The sequence below is a fragment of the Mobula birostris genome, chromosome 1 (genome assembly GCF_030028105.1).
Source record: "Mobula birostris isolate sMobBir1 chromosome 1, sMobBir1.hap1, whole genome shotgun sequence".
Taxonomy (NCBI): domain Eukaryota; kingdom Metazoa; phylum Chordata; class Chondrichthyes; order Myliobatiformes; family Myliobatidae; genus Mobula; species Mobula birostris.
This window is the reverse complement of record NC_092370.1, coordinates 74,007,681-74,027,922: the sequence shown is the minus strand read 5'-3', so window position 1 is coordinate 74,027,922 and position 20,242 is coordinate 74,007,681. Positions and strand designations below refer to the sequence as shown.

General features: G+C 45.1%; 1 protein-coding gene across 8 annotated transcripts in view; it reads left to right on the top strand.

Moving 5' to 3' along the window:
• Nucleotides 1–241: 241 nt before the first annotated feature.
• The window catches only part of LOC140197103 (nucleolar transcription factor 1-like), a 77,069-nt gene continuing 57,068 nt past the window's right edge, over nt 242–20,242 (top strand). For 2 of the 8 annotated variants that reach the window (XM_072257029.1, XM_072257030.1), the window contains exons 1-6: nt 242–635; nt 1,862–1,973; nt 10,000–10,175; nt 13,230–13,313; nt 14,495–14,650; nt 15,432–15,496. In XM_072257029.1, coding sequence (XP_072113130.1) covers nt 435–635; nt 1,862–1,973; nt 10,000–10,175; nt 13,230–13,313; nt 14,495–14,650; nt 15,432–15,496 — 794 coding nt within the window. In that variant the 5' untranslated portion in view covers nt 242–434. Of the gene's footprint in view, nt 636–659; nt 954–1,861; nt 1,974–9,999; nt 10,176–13,229; nt 13,314–14,494; nt 14,651–15,431; nt 15,497–20,242 lie in introns of those variants that run through there. The other 6 variants (XM_072257021.1, XM_072257031.1, XM_072257032.1 and 3 more) reach the window with 6 other exon arrangements.

Below are 20,242 nucleotides of genomic sequence, written 5' to 3'. Positions count from 1 at the left end.
CAAGCTTGAGGGGGCTGACTCCCCTCTGTTCCCGTGTCCTTGTGTTCAGCCTCCCTGGGACAGAAAGTAAAACTTCAGCCTGTATCCACTTCTGGAGGTTATTGAGGGGAGAGGAAGAGGTAGTTGTTGTCGTTGTCCCTGGCTCTCAGGGTTGAAGGGAGCGGTGGGCAATGGCCATCCTTGGGGGCTGGTCTCACAGGTGTGACAGGAGGGGGTGGTGTCCACGGGAAGTGGGGTTGGTCGGCGTCCACGGGGTGTCTGGGAGGCATTTGGCCACGCTCTGGAGCGGGTCCACCGGGTGTGAGGTTGATCGGCCACCCTGGGGTGCGGGTCCCGGGGTGGGCCACGTCACGTTTAAAGTGTCCCCTGGGGAGCAGAGACAGTGCTGAACGCCGGACAGCACCTTACCGACCAGCACGGAGCCAACAGGCCGAATGGCCTCGATAGCTGAGCGACCGGCTCCACGGAGCGGTCATTCGGTGCCAGAAGAAGGCCAAGCTGGAGCCCGGGGCTCGGACACGCTCCCGTGGCAGCAGCGTCGGCCCCGGGTGGGGCGCCGGGAGCGGGCGCGGGCGCGAGCGCGACGGCGCCTCTTCAGCCACGCTCGCTGTGTGAGGCCCGGACGCGGCCGCCGGGTGAGGGCCGGGGACGGGCGGAAGGGTGGGGGGAGCGCGGTGAGGGTAGCCGAGGCCCGGGGCTCCGGCTGGCTCCGCGTTGGCCTCCCGTCCGTCCAGGTACCGTGTTTAAGTTGGCGAAAAGCGGCGGTCGCGGCCACGGCCTTTCCTTGGCGAGAGGCCGGCAGCTCCCAACTGCTTCGGGGCCCGACGGCGCCTCGGCCTTTCGTAAGCCGCGGTGCCTAAGAGGATCAGGACAGCTCCGTCCCCTGGGTAGATATCGGCATCAGTCAACGGGTCCAGTCCGGTCCGGTCCGAGAGCGGGGGTCAACGCGTTAGGTCAGATGCAGATTACTTTGACCTATTTGGCTTATTTAATGTGGGCTAGTTAGTATTATGGATAGGGACTGGTTTGATCTATCAGGTCATTGGGACTCGTCAGGTCTTTGGGTCTGGTGTAGGTAACCTTACAGGCAAACCTGGGGGGTTGGGGGGAGGTTCGCACTGTGGGCTCAGCAGGTGGACTTAGCTTTGTCTGCCCGAGACCACGCACAGGATTCTGGCTCTGGAGTGAAGGAGCTCTGTAAATCTTCGTGCTCCGAGGGAACAGACTCGTGTGAAACTGTCTAGGTTATACAGACCTTGTTTTTATCTATTTTTCATTTGGGGACATGGGCTTTGCAGGTTGAGTCAGCCTTTAATTGTCAATTCCTGCCATTGCAGTGGTGAGCTACCTTGAACTACTGCAGTCTTTGAGGTACCCCAGTGCTGTTTGGGGTGGGGGGGGGTGTTCCAGGATTTTGACCCAGTTGCAGAGAAGGAACAGCAATGTATTTCCAAGTCAAGATGGTATATGACTTGGAGGGTCACTTCCAGGAGGTGGTGCTCCCTGTGCTTTTCCCACCCTTTTCCTCTCGGCTGGTTGAGGTTGTGGGTTTGGTAGGTGCTATCTAAGGAATCTTGAGAATTGCTAATGAGCTGCTGCTATTGTGTGGTGGCGAAGTGACCAGATAGTTGTAGATGGGTAGTTTATCGAATGGGCAGTATGATATTAAGCTTCTGAAGTCTCTGGAGCAGCACTCATCCAGGCAAATGGAGAGTGTTGCATTAAGCTCCTGTCGTGAGCCTTCCCGATGATGGACAGGCCTTGGGGAGTTAGGAAGGGAGTTGCTTGGGCAGGGGGACCCAGGAGTTGTTTGATTGCCAGGTATTTACTTGCACTGAGCTTGTGTGTTTTGCCTTTTCAGTCATTTCCTCGCCGCTCTGAGGAGAGCAGAACTGGGACAGTAATGGCCACCGTAAATGGGACATCAACAGTTTCCTCCTCCGTTCAGCCCATCACCATCAAGGAAGAGCCTGGTATGGTCTGGTGCTTCCATTTTCTAAGGAGGGCTTAGAGTAATTTTCCAAGTAACAACCAGGATGAGGATTGGATGGAGGAGTAGGGCAGGTAGACTTTTACCTCAGGTAGGGGAGGTTTAAGATAAGAGAGGAGAAATGTACCAGGGGGCATAGGTTTAAGATAAGAGAGGAGAAATGTAAAGGAAACCTGAGGGGTAACTTTTTCACCCAGAGGGTGGTGGGTATATGGAACAAGCTGCTAGAGGAAGTGGTAGAGATGGGTACATTACAACACTGAAAAGGTATTTGAACAGGTACTTAGACAGGAAGCAACTTGAGGGACTCCACCATCCAGGCCATGCTCTCTTCTTGCTGCTGCCATTAGGAAAGAGGTACAGGACCCTTAGGTTCCACACCATCATGTTTACAAACAGTTAGTACTCTTCAATTATCAGGCTCCTGAACCAGAGCATATAAATTCACTCACTTCAATACTGATCTGATCCCACAACCTATGAACTCACTTTCAAGGACTCTACAATTCATGGTTTTGATATTATTTGTTATTATTATGCTAGAAGGTGATAAATGAAGCAAGGTGGGTGGGAGAGGTGAGGGGCTGGAAAAGAAGAAATCTGATTGGAGAGGAGAGTGGACCAAGGGAGAAAGGGAGGCGGGGCACCTTGTTTTTCTGTTTTGTATTTGCACAGTTTGTTGTCTTCTGTACCTTGGTTGTTTGGTCATCTTTGATTGTGTGCAGTTTTTCATTGATTCTTTTGTGTTTCTATGAATAACTACTGTGAATGCCCACATGGAAATGAATCTTTGAGTAGTATATGGTGACATATACGTACTTTGAAGTTTGGATAGGGGCCTAATGCAGGCAAGTGAGATGAGACATCATGATCAGCAAGGACAAGTAAGGCTGAAAGGCCCTTTTCTGTGCTGTAGAATTCTGTGATATGGTTTAGATACCAAGCTTTCAAATCACATGATAGGGAACCTGGAGGTGCAGGAGTCTTGGGTCCTATGCCAGCAAATTCAGAATCAGTTGTTGCCATGCAGTCATTTGGTTCCTTGACCAGCTTCATTTGACTCAGCACCAAACTAACTGTGCTGCTATGGAAACACAAGGAAATTTGCAGATGCTGGAATTTCAAGCAACACACACAAAAGTTGCTGGTGAACGCAGCAGGCCAGGCAGCATCTCTATGAAGAAGTAGAGTCGACTTTTTGGGCCGAGACCCTTCGTCAGGACTAACTGAAAGAAGAGCTACTAAGAGATTTGAAAGTGGGAGGGGGAGGCGGAGATCCGAAATGATAGGAGAAGACAGGAAGGGGAGGGATGGAGCCAAGAGCTGGGCAGGTGATTGGCAAAAGGGATATGAGAGGATCATGGGACAGGAGGCCTAGGGAGAAAGAAAAGGGGGAGTGGGGAAGCCCAGAGGATGGGCAAGGGGTATAGTGAGAGGGACAGAAGGAGAAAAAACGAGGGAGAGAGAAAAAGAATGTATATAAATAAATAACGGATGGGATACGAGGGGGAGGTGGGGCATTAGCGGAAGCTTGAGAAGTCAATGTTCATCCCATCAGGTTGGAGGCTACCCAGACGGAATATAAGGTGGTGGTCCTCCAACCTGAGTGTGGCTTCATCTTTACAGTAGAGGAGGCTGTGAATAGACATATCAGAATGGGAATGGGACGTGGAATTAAAATGTGTGGCCACTGGGAGATCCTGCTTCCTCCACCATCAACTCTGCTCTCAAATGCATCTCCCCCATTTCACGCACATCTGCTCTCACTCCATCCTCCCGCCACCCTACTAGGAATAGGGTTCTCTGGCGGACAGAGCATAGGTGTTCAGCGAAATGATCTCCCAGTCTGCGTTGGGTCTCACCAATATATAGAAGGCCGCATCGGTGCACCAGACGCAGTATATCATCCCAGCCGACTCACAGGCGAAGTGTCACCTCACCTGGAAGGACTGTCTGGGGCCCTGAATGATGGTAAGGGAGGAAGTGCAAGGGCATGTGGAGCACTTGTTCCGCTTACAAGGATAAGTGCCAGGAGGGAGATCGGTGGGTAGGGATGGGGGAGACGAATGGACAAGGGAGTCGCATAGTCTGCTGAAAAGCCGGGGGGGGGGGGAGGGAAAGATGTGCTTAGTGGTGGGATCCTGTTGGAAGTGGCGGAAGTTACAGAGAATAATATGTTGGACCCGGAGGCTGGTGGGGTGGTAGGTGAGGACCAGGGGAACCCTATTCCTAGTGGGGTGGCGGGAGGATGGAGTGAGAGCAGATGTGCATGAAATGGGGGAGATGCGTTTGAGAACAGAGTTGATGGTGGAGGAGGGGAAGCCCCTTTCTTTAAAAAAGGAAGACATCTCCTTCATCCTAGAATGAAAAGCCTCATTCTGAGAACAGATGTGGCGGAGACGGAGGAATTGCGAGAAGGGGATGGCATTTTTGCAAGAGACAGGGTGAGAAGAGGAATGGTCCAGGAATAGCGAGGGACTACTGCATCCGGTGCTCCCGATGTGGCCTTCTATATATTGGCGAGACCCGATGCAGACTGGGAGATCGTTTCGCTGAACACCTACGCTCTGTCCGCCAGAGAAAGCAGGATCTCCCGGTGGCTACACATTTTAATTCCACGTCCCATTCCCATTCTGATATGTCTATCCACAGCCTCCTCTACTGTAAAGATGAAGCCACACTCAGATTGGAGGAACAACACCTTATATTCCGTCTGGGTAGCCTCCAACCTGATGGCATGAACACTGACTTGTCAAACTTCCATTCCACCTCCCCCTCGTACCCCATTGGTTATTTATTTATTTATATACACACATTCTTTTTCTCCCTCTCTCTATACCCCTTGCCCATCCTCTGGGCTTCCCCCTTGCTCTTTTCTTTCACCCTAGGCCTCCTGTCCCATGATCCTCTCATATCCCTTTTGCCAATCAATTGTCCAGCCCTTGGCTCTATCCCTCCCCCTCCTGTCTTCTCCTATCATTTCAGATCTTCCCCCTCCCCCTCCCACTTTCAAATCTCTTACTAGCTCTTTCAGTTAGTCCTGACGAAGGGTCTCGGCCCGAAAGGTCGACTGTACCTCTTCCTAGAGATTCTGCCTGGCCTGCTGCGTTCACCAGCAACTTTTGTGTCTGCTGCTATGGACTCACTTTTGGGGACTCTGCAGTTCACGGTCTCGGTACTATCTGTTTACTTTTATTCGTATGATTTTTTTCTTTTCTGCACATTGTATGTTTATCAGTCTTCGGTGTGTGTCATTTTCCATGGATTCTATTGTGTTCCTTTGTTTTGTGGTTGCCTGCAAAAAGATGAATGTGAAGGTTGTATATGGTATATATATTTGGATAATAAATGTATTTGAACATTGAGTTTTAAAACCAGGTTACATCTGCTGAATGTGATTCCTCAGGTTATGGTATATCTGATAATCTGTTTACGGTTGAGATGAGGGGAAATTTCATTATTCAAAGAGCTGTGAATCTTTGGAACTGTCTACGCTGGAGGGTTTGGGAGATCCAATGACTGAACATTATTCAGGGCTGGGATTAATAGATCATGTAGGAACATTGAACAGCCCAGCAAAGGGAGCTAGAGGAAGTTGATTCATCATCACCTTATTGAATGACAATACATTTGTTGGCAGGGAGTGTAAATACTCCAAGTAATAAAAACTACAGATTGGTGAGCCATGCAGAGCAACCATGACTCTGAGCTTCCTGTTGCCTGCCAATTTATTTTGCCTTCCCCCTCTAATCTCTCTGTCTGTGGTCTCCTGTCTGTTAGAGTGAAGCCCACTGTAAATTTGGGTCAAAGCAAGCAAATGTTGCTAGCTTAGATTGGCATCTTGGTCAGTAGGGACAGGTTGGGCCAAAAGCCCTGTTTCCTTGCTGTATTACCCTGTGACTCTGTAACTTGAACAATATCTCAGGATTTGTCTGGGCGTGTTGCAGCCTGCAGGACTCAGTGTAAACTTCTCTAGCTTCACATGACTCACTCGGTTTTCTGTCTTTATCAGGACCAGGCATTTCTGCTTACCATTTCCCATTTCAGGTTCAAAATCAGATTCATTTATCACATGTATATCAAAACTTTCAGTGAAATGTGTCATTAAGGTTAATGTTCAACCAACGCAACCTAAAGTTAACCCACTGAGGGTAACCCGCAAGTGTTGCCACACATTCCAACAGCAATAAAGGATGCCCATAATGTTCAGCAGAGCAACAGAAGACTTCAACTCCAGGACAATAAACAGGCCTCCATCCCTGGAACAGGCCAGGCCACCTCCAGGCTTCCAGCCCTTGGTCCGAGACTCTCAGACGTGCAGACATCAGGTCTCCAACCTCCAGTCCCTGGCTGTAGCCATAGACTCACAGCCATCCAACTTCCAGACAGGTTAACTCTGGAGTTTCAGTCTTCTGGCCTCAACCTCTAGACTCACTGACTTCAGTTTTCCACCTTTGTCAATTTTAAAATTTATTTGTATGTTCTGGTTTTGGTGTTCTAGGCTTATCTTTATGAGCTGGATCATATATCATCCAGATTTGACCATTTAAACAACACATTTCACAGACAAGGACTATACTGTCCATTTGCTGGTGACAATATTTCACCCTAAGACAGATATTAAATTTTGTTTTACCTATGGCAAGTAGCTGAAAGCCACATCAGATACAATAGACTGACTTTTCTGAACATCACGAAGATGACATTCACCCACAAAGCGCCACCTTTTCTACACTGGGACCTCCTGCTTACACAATCTTTGGGAGGCTCATTTATTACGCCGCCACTACCTTGGAAATGGCGCTGGAGGCGAGGTTGAGCTGGAGGTGTTCTGGTGAGGTTGAGATGGTGTGCTAATCGGCCGCTGCTCCCTAGCATACTCCTGGCTAACATTCAGTCCCTGGACAATAAGCAGTATGAACTGAGAGCCAGAATCTCCTATCAGCGGGAAACAAGAGAATGTAACATTTGTGCTTCATGAGACGGAGGAGGAGATACCGGAACATGCCGTTGAGCCCTCTGGGTTCTCCCTGTTCTGGGTGGACAAGTTAACAAACCTCTCTGGGAAGAGTAAAGGAAGTGGGGAATGCTTCATGGTCAATAATGATTGGTGCGACCCCTGGAACGTACATGCCCTCAAATTCTCTTGTTTCCCAGATCTGCAGCACCTTGTGCTGCTGTGTAGACCTTTCTGGCTGCCCAGGGAGTTCACGACTGTTATTATCACAGCTGTGTATATTCCGCCGCAGGCTGATACTGACCTGGCTCTCGAGGAACTGTATGAAACCGTCAGCACCCTGGAGACTGTGCACCCTGGAGACTGTACACCCAGAGGCTGCCTTCATTGTTGCTGGAGACATTAATAGAGCATTGCTATCTAAAGTCTCTCCGAAGTTTTGTCAACACATCCAGGTGAGTGCACAGGGTGATAGCATACTTGACCACTGCTACTCTCCATTCTGCTATGCTTACAAAGCGCTCCTCTGTCTGCCATTTGGAAAGACGGATCACTCCTCCATCTTGCTTTTGCCAATGTACAGGCAGAAGCTGAAACAAGAGGCGGCCATAGTTAAAACTGTCCACTGTTGGTACGACCAATCAGTCCTCCATGCTACAGGAGTGTTTTGGTAATGTCAACTGGAATGTCGTGATGAGGATGTCTGTGAGTTCACAGATGGGGTTACGAGCTTCATCCGGAAATGCATCAAGTATGTTGTCCCCCAAAAATTGGTTAGGGTCTATCCAAACCAGAAGTCCTGGATTAACAGTTCTATGTGACACAGAGCTTTCACTGCCAGTAACCAACAGGAACTCAAGAAATGCAGCTACGATTTGCGCAAAGTCATCAAAGCAGCGAAACGACAATACAGGGACAGGATCCAGACACAAATCTCCACCAACAACACATGCAGTTTATGGCAAGGTCTGCACACCATCGTAGACTTCAACATTGTGGCCTCTCTTCCTGATGAGGTGAATCTTTATTATGCTTGGTTTGATGTCACCTACACTGAGCCCCCGTGGAGAGCACCTTAGTTATTTCTAAGGCTGAAGTATGCAGGCGTTTCAAATGGGTAAACAGTTGCAAGGCTGTGGGACCGGACAGCTTCTCAGGGCGGGTACACAGTGTCCTCCTGCTTCAAAACATCCACCGTTGTTCCTGTACCTAAATAGACCAAGGCAACATGTCTGAATGACTGGTGTCCTGTTGCACTCACCTCAATAATAGGCAAATGCTTTGAGAGGCTGGTCAAGGACTACATCTGCAGCATGCTGCCACCCACACTGGACCCCCTACAATTCACCTACCGACACAACAGGTCGACAGATAACGCAGCAGCCACAGCTCTACACAATGCCCTTACATATCTGGAGAAGAAGGATGCTTATGTGAGAATGCTGTTCTTGGACGACAGTTCAACATTAAACACCATAATTCCCTCCAGGCTTGACAAGAAGCTCAGAGACCTCAGTCTTCACCCTGCCTTATGCAGATGGATCCTGGACTTCCTGTCAGATTGTTGGCAGGTGGTAAGAGTGGGCTCCTTCACCTGTGCCCCTCTGACCCTCAACACAGGTGCCCCCAGGGCTGTGTCCTAAGCCCACCTCTTTATTCTGTTTATACCCATGACTGTGTCGCCACCTACAGCTCCAATCTGCTAATTAAATTTGCTGACAATACCACATTGATTGGCTTTATCTCAAATAATAACGAGGCAGCCTACAGAGATGAAGTCATCACCCTGACACAGTGGTGTCAAGAAAACAACCTCTTCCTCAATGTCACAAAAACAAAGCAGCTAGTTGTGGACTACAGGAGGAATGACTACAGACTAACACCTATTGACATCAGTGGATCGGGGGTTGAGAGGGTGAACAGCTTTAAGTTCCTCAGCTTACACATCTCGAGGATCTCACTTGGTCTGTACTTCTATCACGTGTGGTAATAGAAGTACAACAGCGCCTCTTTCACCTCAGATGGTTGAAGAAGTTTGGTATGGGCCCCCATATCCAAAGAACTTTCTACAGGGGCACAATTGAGAGCATCCTGACTGGCTGCATCACTGCCTGGTATGGGAACTCTAATTCCCTCAGTCGCAGGACTCTGCAGAGAGTGACTCAGACAGCCCAGCACATCTGTAAATGTGAACTTCCCATTAGTCAGAACACTAACAGAGAAAGGTGCGTAAAAAAAGGGCCCAAAGGATCAATGGGGACCTGAGTCACCCTAACCACAAACTATTCCATCTGCTACCATCTGGGAAAGCCAAGACCAACAGGCTCTGGGACAGCTTTTTCCACCAGGCCATCAGACTGATTAATTCACATGGATACAATTGTATTTCTATGCTATATTGACTGTCTATAAATTGCACATTTAGACAGAGATGTAATGTAAAGATTTTTATTCCTCAGGTATGTGAAGGATGTAAGAAATAAAGTCAATTGAAATCCTCCTTTCTGCTTTTTTAGACTAACTTACTGTCTCCCTTTCTCTCTTGGAGACTGCAGATTTTGGAATCTGGAGCAGTAGACAAAGTGCAGGAAGAACTCAGTGAGTCAGGCAGCATCTGAGGAAGGAAATGATCAGTTTTAGGTTGAGATCCTGTATCTGCACCAGATGCAGGATCTCAACCCCTAATACCGACTCAACATTTCCCTCCATAGATGCTGCCTAACATACTGAATTCCACCAGTATTTTAAGTGTTGCCCTCTGTCTTTCTCAGTTCTGAAGAAGAATCGTTGTCCTGAAACATTAACTGTTTCTCTCTCCACAGATGCTGCCTGACCTGAGTTTTGCTAGCATTTTCTATTTTTATTTCATATTTGCAGCACCTGCAGTTTTAAATTTTTTTTATTTATAGTTGGGTTCAGAGCAGCATTGAGATTGAGAATTCATGTTGGGCAATGGGGTGCTGGGACTACATTAGTGGACTGAACAGAGGTGTTCACAGTGAGTGTGTGCATCTGATGAGTGTGCTGCTCATCAGCTCTGTAATTGTTTCAGATTTATGGAGTAAAGATGACCTGCTGTGGCTATTGGATCGAATAAAAGGCCTCATCCCTGAGGGAGACTGCATGAAGTACAAGACCACTGAGTCTCACTTCAACTGGGAGAAAGTCGCATTTGGACCCTTCACAGCAGAAATGTGCCGTTTGAAATGGCTGAAACTGGCCTGTGAGGTTAGTATGCATAAAATGTATAACAGGAAAACTCAGCTGGCCAGCTGTTTAGGGTTTTAGTAGGAGAGCATTGTAGGAACAGTGATGCAGTAAAGTTTGTTAGTGCTACTCAAGAGGCAATGTGGCAGTGGGGAGGGAACTAAAGCAACAGTTTAGCAGGTGACAGGATAGAGGAGAAGGTAGGGGTTAGGCAAAGTAAGACAAACAGGTCCAGGGAAATGAACACAAAGGGGTTGATAGGCTGCAGTGTATTTACTTCAGTGCGAGTGGTACTAGGCAGGTGAACAGAGCAAGGAACTATGATGTTGCAGCCATAACAGAGACTTGCTTGAGAGAGAGAGAGAGGGACTGGCAGCTCAACGTTTCTGGGTTCTGATGTTTCAGATGAGATAGAGAGGGATGTGAAAGAGGTGGAGTTGCATTACTAATCAGGGAGCATGTCACAACTGCACTCAGAGAGGATATCCTGGAGGGTTTATCCACTAAAGCATGTAGGTAGAGCTTAAAAATAAGAAAGGTGCAATCGCTTTGATGGGTTATACTACAGGCTGCCAAATGAGCAGCAGGTAAAGGAACAGTGATGTAGAGATTACGAAAAGATGTAAAAGCAACAGAGTTATTGAAGTGAGTGACTTTAACTTCCCCAATATTGACTGAGACTTCCTTGGTTCAAGAGGCTGAGATGAGACGGAATTTGTTAGGTGCATCCAAGAGTCCAATTGTGGATAGTCCAACTAAAGAAAGGGGCAATACTGGACCTTGTACTGGAAATGAGACTGGTCGGGTGGTTGTGGTTTCAGTGGGAGAGCATTTTGGGAAACGTGAACAGTAAGTTTTAAAATAGTTATGAATAAGGATGAACCTGGACCTTGGGGTGCAGGGGAGAGGGGAAAGGGATTGCTAAATTGGGGAAGACCAATTGCAACATTATTGGGCAGGAGCAACGGCGGGTAAATAGGGAGCAGCTGTTAATGGACAAGTCCACATACAACGTGGAAATCTTTTAAAAACCAGCTGATCAAAATTCAGTACCAACATGTTCCAGTGAGGACGAAAGATGAGGATGGCAAAGTTCAGGAACCTTGGCTGATGAGACATTGTAAGTTTAATCAAAAAAGAAAAAGCAGGTATGCGTAACATGTGCAGGGTTGAGGGAAATCCCAAACCATTTTATATGAACATTTAAAAATAAGAGAGTATCTGGGGAGAGAGTAGAACCACTTCAAGTCAAGTCAAGTCACTTTTTATTGTAATTTCAACCATAACTGCTGGTACAGAACATAGTAAAAATGAGACAACGTTTTCCAGGACCATGGTGCTACAGGAAAACAATACAAAAACTACACTGAACTACGTAACTACTCTGACGGTGGTGTCTGAAAAGAGGATGCTGTCCAAGTTGCATGCCATCTTGGTCAATGTCTCCCATCCACTACATAATGTACTGGTTGGGCACAGGAGTACATTCAGCCAGAGACTCATTCCATCGAGATGCAACACAGAGCGTCATAGGAAGTCATTCCTGCCTGTGGCCATCAAACTTTACAACTCCTCCCTTGGAGGGTCAGACACCCTGAGCCAATAGGCTGGTCCTGGACTTATTTCCTGGCATAATTTACATATTACTATTTAACTATTTATGGTTTTATTACTATTTATTATTTAAGGTGCAACTGTAATGAAAACCAATTTCCCCCAGGATCAATAAAGTATGACTATGACTATGTAAGAAAAAACACAAAAACTACACTAGACTACAGACCTATCCAGGACTGCATAAAGTGCACAAAACAGTACAGGCACTACAATAAATAATAAATAATAAACAAGACAGTAGGCACAGTAGAGGGCAGTAGGTTGGTGTCAAGCCAGGCTCTGGGTATTGAGGAGTCTGATGGCTTGCGGGAAGAAACTGTTACATAGTCTGGTCGTGAGAGCCCAAATGCTTCGGTGCCTTTTTCTAGATGGCAGGAGGGAGGAGGGTTTATATGAGGGATGCGTGGGGTCCTTCATAATGCTGTTTGCTTTGCGGATGCAGTGTGTGGTGTAAATGTCAGTGATGGTGGGAACAGAGACCCCGATGATCTTCTCAGCTGATCTCACTATCTGCTGCAGGGTCTTGTGATCCGAGATGGTACAATTTCTGAACCAGGCTGTGATGCAGCTGCTCAGGATGCTCTCAGTACAACCTCTGTAGAATGTGGTGAGGATGGGGGGTGGGAGATGGACTTTTTAAAGCCTTTGCAGAAAGTAGAGACGCTGCTGGGCTTTCTTTGATACAGAGCTGGTGTTGAGGGACCAGGTTAGATTCTCCACCAGGTGAACACCAAGAAATTTGGTGCAAGAAATTCTTAGTAGAATTAATGTAATTATGATGCTATTAGGCAGGAACTTGGAAGTGTAAATTGAGAATAGATGTACTCAAAGCAAATACACAACGAAAATGTGGAAGTTATTTAGGGAGCATTTGTACGGGTTTCTAGATAGGTTTGTCCCATTGAGGTAGAGAAATGATGGTAGGGTGAACACTACCCTAATGATAGGTTGACAAGAAATATGGAACATCTAATGAAGAGGAAGAAAGAAGCATACTTAAGCAAGGATCAGACAGCTTTTGAGAGTTATAAGATATCTAGAAAAGAGCTTATGAAAGGATTAAGAGTGAGAAAGGAACATGGGAAGGCCTTGGAGACTAAGGTTAAGGCAAATCCCAAGGTGTCATATACATAAGTGAAGAATAGAACGATGACTGAAGTGAGGGCAGGACCAATTATGGATAAAGAAGAAACATGCGCCTGGAAGCAGGGGAGGTCCGTAATGAACACTTTGCTTCAGTTTTTATTGCACCGATGCATGCATGCACTTGTGCAGATGACAATAAACTTGACTTTGACTTTGCCAACCCTCCCCCAAATCTGTTTCCACCAGTTATGTCACCCCTTTACCTATGTGCCAAGCAATAACCCCAGCTGAAAATGTGATGTTTTGCATTTTGAGAGCAACAAGAAGGTTTTCATTCACCCTGTAGCACAACTCTGACTCTCATTTCTCCAGATCAGAAAATATCGCACGCTGAGCGAACTGCTGGATGATGCAGAGGAGCTGGTGAAAAATCCATATAAGGGCAAGAAGTTGAAGGTATGTGTGAACACAGAAATATTGGCACAGAATCTGACACTGACAGGTACATGAATTAGGAAGCTTTTGCCTTGGTGTTGTGGTAGAATTAGTAATTAATAATCTACACGCCATCTTGGTAGTTTGAGAACTTGAGCACGGTTGAAGTAAAAATCCTATGCCAGGAAAAGTGATGGCAAAGCAGTCAGAGTGTGTTAAACACAAAAAAATCACTGTTACTTGGGTAAAGAAGTAGTGTCCTTGCCTGATCTGATCTGTCCTCATAGTTTAGAAGATGAAGTGATCTCGATGAAGGAGTGTAATAGGGTTAATAGAGGTATGTTCTTTCACATGACTGGGCTATCTAGAAACAGGGATCACTCTCACCATTCAGGATTTGGACATCATTGATGACGGGGTGGTGATTATTTGGAATTCTCTAGGCAAGAGCCCAGCGAGAAGCACAACTATTGAGAACGTTGGAGACAAAGGTTGTAAATGTTTTGTTGAATAGTGAGGGAATCAAGGTATGTGTAGCTACTGCAGAAGATTGGCTCTGAGGAAAAATCAGCCATGATCTCTCTGAATGGTGGAGAAGGCACAAGGGGCTGAATGTTCTACTCCACTTGTGTATTTTGTGAAGAGTAAGGGTAAGGATAGGGGTGTTGACTTGTAGAGCAATACAGCACAGATCGGCCCAACCTGTCCATGCTGATCACAGTACCCACTCAGCTAGTCTTAATATCCTGCAATTAGACAATATCCTTCTAAGCTCCATCCCTTCATATATTTATCCAAGTGCATCTTAAATGATTGTACCTATCTCAACCTCTTCCTCTGGCAGCTTCTTCCATACACACACCACCCTCTGCGCGGAACAAGTTGCCCCTTAGGTCCCTTTTAAATCTATCCCCCCTCACCCTAAATCTATGCCCCTAGTTTTGGACTACTCCACCCTCAGAAAAAGACTGTTTCAATCCACTTTATCTATGTCTTCCGTAATTTTAAACATTCCTATTGGTTGCCCCTCGTGCGCTTACATTACAAGGAGTGAAGACGGAGCCTGGCCAACCTCTCCCTATAACTCAGACACTGATCCTGGCAATATCCTCATAAGTCTTGTCTGAACTTCCAGCCACTGCAAGGGAGCACGAGTCCACAGTGAACACATCAGTGCATTAAAATGTCAATCTTTATTTCAGACTCATCCTGATTTTCCCAAGAAGCCACTGACTCCATACTTCCGATTCTTCATGGAGAAAAGAGCCAAATATGCCAAGATTCACCCAGAAATGAGTAACCTGGACTTGACAAAAATCCTCTCCAAGAAATACAAGGAGTTGCCAGAGAAGAAAAAGGTGTGAGAAGTCACTGTGTGATCTGGTATTAGAGAGCCATGGCATTATGAGTCCCTTAATAATCTCATTACCTCATGGTCTCCCCACATCCTGTATCAGTCCCACACTAATACTACTGCCTTGTGTTATCCTCACTGTCCTGGATCAGTCCCACATTAAACACTGTCCCACTCTCTCTCCATAGTCCCCTATCAATCCCACGCTATCCCACTGCCTCGCTCTCTCCACATAACCTGTGCCTTTGTGACTCTCTAATCCCCACTTCCATCCCCACCCATTGCTTTATGGACTCAACTGGCTGAGGTGATCCTGAGATTCCTATGGCCTCCACCTCAATTCAGAGTATCCCTCCCATTCTGAACTGCCTGTTGGCCTCCTCCACTTTCGCTGTGAGACTCAACATAAACTACCAGAATTACATCTTATCTTCTATTTGCCAATTTTGCAACTCTCTGGAATGAACACTGCAATACCAAACTTCAGGTTTCCCATTGTTCTGCTAGTGTCCTTCTCTCACCTTGTTCCTTAAATCTGCCTCGCTATTGGTCAAATTCACCTGCTCTTTACCATCTGACCTGCCATAAGCAATCTCTGTATGGTCTTGAGTCTTCCATATTACTCCAGTAACCCCCTAAACCCTCCATTCTCATTTTCCCTGTCCCTCCTCCAACACTCACTCACATCTTCCAGTGTTTTTGTTTTTCTTTAGATTCCATCGTCTATAATTTGTCCCTTTCCCTGTGATTTCTAACACTGCTTCTCTTCTTGTGCCTTTTCACAGCTCAAGTACATTCAGGATTTCCAGCAGGAGAAGGGGCATTTTGGGCAGGCAATGGCCAAATTCAGGTACCTTTATAGGGTTATCAACATCCTCTGCCTAATAGCCTACTGTTCCAATCTACAGTGACCTTGGTGCTAGACTGAATGATGCAAGCAATCATCGCATTGTCAAGGGGAAATGAGTATATGGGACCCATCTCCTAGTGAGAGTCAGTGTGTGTGTGAGACCTGTCCCGCAGTGAGGATCAGATGATGTGTGTGACCCATCATGCAGTGAGGTTCAGTATATGTTGGACCTGTTTCATTGAATAGGAGCCGGGATTTGGAATGAGAGGTGTAAGAGTTTTAAAGAGGGAGGTCTTGGAACTTGCTGATGGGTTAAAGAGCACATTTGCAAATTATTTTTTAGTCATTAGTTGATTGGTTAATTAACAGCAGCCAATAAAAAGAGGTTAGGGTCAAATAGAGTGGCAGTTCACTGAGCCTAATTGAGCCTGTTGGGAGTTTTCTGAGGCAGGAAGCGACAGAGAAGATGGAGGCAGCGAACGGGAGGTGGTATTGGGTGATGGGAGTTGTATGGAGGAGGGTGAATGGCAGGTTTCTGGGAAATGGAGAAATAAGCGGCTGATTGAGGATTGTAGTGGCTTGTCCTCCAGTGATGAAGGCAGTAAACGTGGTTTAAATAAAACAAGGAGTGAAGAGTTTAAGGTATTGCTGAGTTTTGAATGTGAACCTATTTCTGATATCAATCCAATTAGATTAACAAGGGATTTGAAAATAGCATTATGCGATATTGTAGGTGCAAAACCTTTATGAGATGGGGCACTCTTAGTGTTTTGTAGAGATGGTAAGAAATGTGAGAAAGCTTTGGGGTTAAAAGCTGTTGGAGGAAGGAAAGTAACACTAAGAATAAGCTTTTCTCGGGCTTCCAGCCGGGTACGAGTATTGGTAATGAGCTTTGCCATCTGCATCCCTGTTTATTTGTCGTATATGCTGGGAAAGCACTAGATCCTTTTTTTAAACAACAATAAATGATATTGAGCAACAGTAGTTGTAGTCTTGGGGAATAATCTCGAAGTGCCTCTAGATGTATCCCATGACAAAGTTGAAAATCAATTCTGTCGAGGGAAAAGTTGAGGCACTAAACATTTAAGGGGGTTTTGTGGTGGAGTTAGAATAGATAGCTTATCAGTGTTGATTAAATTTGATGGAAAACAGTTGCCGGATAGGGTTAATTTATGTTATGTGAGTTATGTGGTTCGAGTCTATGTGCTGCTCCCTCTGTGATGTTTCCATTGCTAGAAGTTTGGTTGTGTAGCAGTGGTGTGTAAGGGTAGGTATTGGTGTGGTAAATGTGGTGAAGAGCATGATTATGTCAATTGTAGAGAAGGTGTTAGGCTAAATTGTAGCAACTGTGGAGAAGAACATTGTTCTGCTTATGCAGGATGTTCTGTAAGTACAGAAGACAGTGTCAGTGGGACCTATTAATATCCAGAATACAGATAGTTTGACAGTGTATAAAGTGTATGTTTGTATAACAAAAGATTCTCTGGTTGTTGATAAACTAAAGTTTGTCACTTCCATGACATCATTATGTGTCATGTCATATGATATGGGCATTTATGGTCAAAAACCATGATTGTTCTTGGTAAATTCCACAGAAGTGGTTTAACATTGCCGTCTGAGCAGTATCTTTACAAGATGGGTGACCCCAGCTATTATCAATACTCTTGGTGCCTGGTGTCAGTGGTTGCATAACCAGGACTTGTGATATGCACCAGCTGCTCATACGACCATCCACCACCTGCTCCCATGACTTCATGTGATGCTGATCGGAGGCTAAACAGGTGCTACACCTCGCCCAAGGGTGACCTGCAGGTTAGCAGAAGGAAGGAGGGCCTTACACCTCCTTTGGTAGAGACATATCTCCACCCCGCCACTCATGGCAGATGTGGTAAATTGTACAGCGCAAAAAATAAAAAATATATTAAAAGCCAAAGAAAAATATCTAGAGATACAAGACTTAACTCTAGAAATTATTAATGATGCGTTACAAGGACAGGTAAATGATGTTCAGGTTTCAAAGGAGAGTTGTTATAGTTTTTCTAACCTTACAATAGAATGCTAGAAGCCTGTTAGCTAATTCAGGTCCACAATACCTTACCCGAAATCCTTGCGGCCAGTTGCATTTCGGAATTCAGAATTTTTTGGATTTCAGAAAATTAATAATTATATTGATAATTAACCTGTCTCAGTGCGGGTGGACTTTCGGACCCAAGGGAGCTCCGGACCTACGCACATCCTCCCGTACACCTTAAATCACCTCTAGATTACTTATAATACCTAATACAATGTAAATGGTATGTAAATAGTTGTTATACTGTATTGTTTAGGGAATAGTGACAAGAAAAAAAGTCTGTACATGCTCAAACAACGAGTGCTGGAGAGAGAGCTCCTGGGTTTTCCCGATCCGCACTCTTTTACAAATACTATTACAGTTTATTTATAGAGTAATATACTGATAAATGAAATAGTGGGATAATTATAGACCATAAATACACTAGTACATTTTATTTCCAAACAAAACATTCAATAAAACATAAAAATATACAGCTTCAAACGAACCGAATCAAACACATGGTAAATGACTTACTAGAATAAATGTAGAACGTAAATACTCTAGGACATATACAGGTTCAAAGTAAGCTAAGTACGTACAAGTGCCTCTAGTTGAGTTGCATTACGTCTGGCAAACAAAGTTAAATACTCTACAGGTACCTGATGGGCCAGGAACAGGATTCTCAAGTTATGAAGCAGCACTACAACAGATGGCGTTTTTAAAGACTTCTTCAAGTGTCATCTGTCTCATTAACATAAGATTATGCCTAAGCAATCTCTTTTTAACTGAGTAAACTGCCATAATCTCTTGCTCACTGATAAAGGCACGTTGTTCAAGGCTAGCAATTAACCGATCACGCATTTTCACCATATCGTCTATGGGGATTTTTTCACCTGTGTTCACTGTCGTCATCATCATCATCATCACTACTGTCTTCATGCTTATCTGCATTTAACACCATTTCAGCAATTTCCCCATCACTCAAGGAATGCACAACAGGTGCATCATTGTCAATACTGAGCATTTCTTTGATGTCAGCTTCCTCTAACTTATTTACACTTTCGTTCCATAACATTTTAGCATAAGTTACGAGGTTTGATATCATCATCTTCTCATTAGTGATACGAAATCCTTCAAAGTCTTGATCTGTAGGTTCATTTACATCAAACATCGTTGTAGGCCAAAGTCTGTGCCAAGCATTTGTTAATGTTACTTTATCAACATCATTCCAACCATTAGAAACTGCGTAAATGGCATCCTTAACATTGAACTCTTTCAGGAAGTCTTGGATTTCTACTCCTCTGTTGACTGCAGAAAGCATACAATTCAAAAAATAGTCTTTATACTTGCTCTTCATGGAGCGTAAAATTCCTTGGTCACAAGGCTGTAATATAGATGTCACATTGGGGGACAAGTAAATTGCGAAAACATTACTTTTCACAAGAAGTTCGGCGGGGGGATGTGCAGGAACGATAAAATTTTACTGTTTTCTTCCAGTCCAGCTTGCCTGCAATGAGGTCATGCAGCTTGTACAAAGTGGTTATTGAACCAGTCAGAAAACATTTCTCGAGTTACCCTTGCTTTCTTGTTTGCATAATAATGCACAGGGAAATTGCGTACACCTTTCAGACATCTCGGATGTTGGCTTTTTCCAGTCACTGTCAACTTCACCTTGTGTGTGCCTGCTGCATTGGCACTCCCAAGAATAGTTAACCTGTCCTTAGCATCTTTAAAACCTGTTGGTGCTCTTTCATCAGCCGTTGTTAATGTTTTTCTAGGGATGTAGCGCCAGTACAAAGCTGTTTCATCAGCATTGTAGATTTGTTCAGGGCTAAGGTTTTCATCAGATATTATTTTGGCAAATTCGTCAATGTAATTTTCAACACAAAATATCAGCGAAGAGCAAATGCACGTGTAACCAGTACGAGCACTGAGCCACAAGTGACGTCTGGCGGCCTCTGCTAGCGCTGCCACGTCACACCTGAGTGACGTCAGCTGTTAGCGCGTCAAACAAGCCTTGTTACGGCATGCTCCACACTCCACGAAAAAGACCGGTTTTCGGAGCTTTTTGGATTTCAGAATTTCGGATAAGGAATTGTGGACCTATAGTCAAGAGTTTTAAGAAATTTACTGAAGACTTACCAAATAATCCTGATGTTATATGTGTACAGGAAACCTGGTTGAAATCTTGTTTGAGTCTAAAGATACAAGGTTATGTTGATATAAGACACAATTGGAAAAGGGGCGCTGGATGAGTAGTGGCTACCTTTGTCTTAAAAATGGAATAGTACATTGTATTTTGGAGATTGGGATTGTTTATGAGTCAATTATGGTTGAAATTTGGGGAAAGAATAGTAAAGTACAGATAGGAAATTTTTATAACCCTTGTGAAAAGTCAACACCTGATGTATTAAAAAGTGTGGGTGGAAATGGAAAAAAATAGCATCATGTGATGTGGGTTAATGCTCACTACTATGGGGTAGTAGAGACACGAATGTGAAGGATTTTCTGGAAGAAAAGTGGTTCGTGTGCTTGAATGATAGAAGGAGTACAATGATAAATCTATTTAACAACGATGTTTCTACTATAGATCTTACAATGGTTTCTGAGGATATAGCAAGGGTGTGTAACTGGGAAGTGTATAAAGATACAACAGAGGGGAGTGATCATTTCCTCATCATCTGTACAATGGG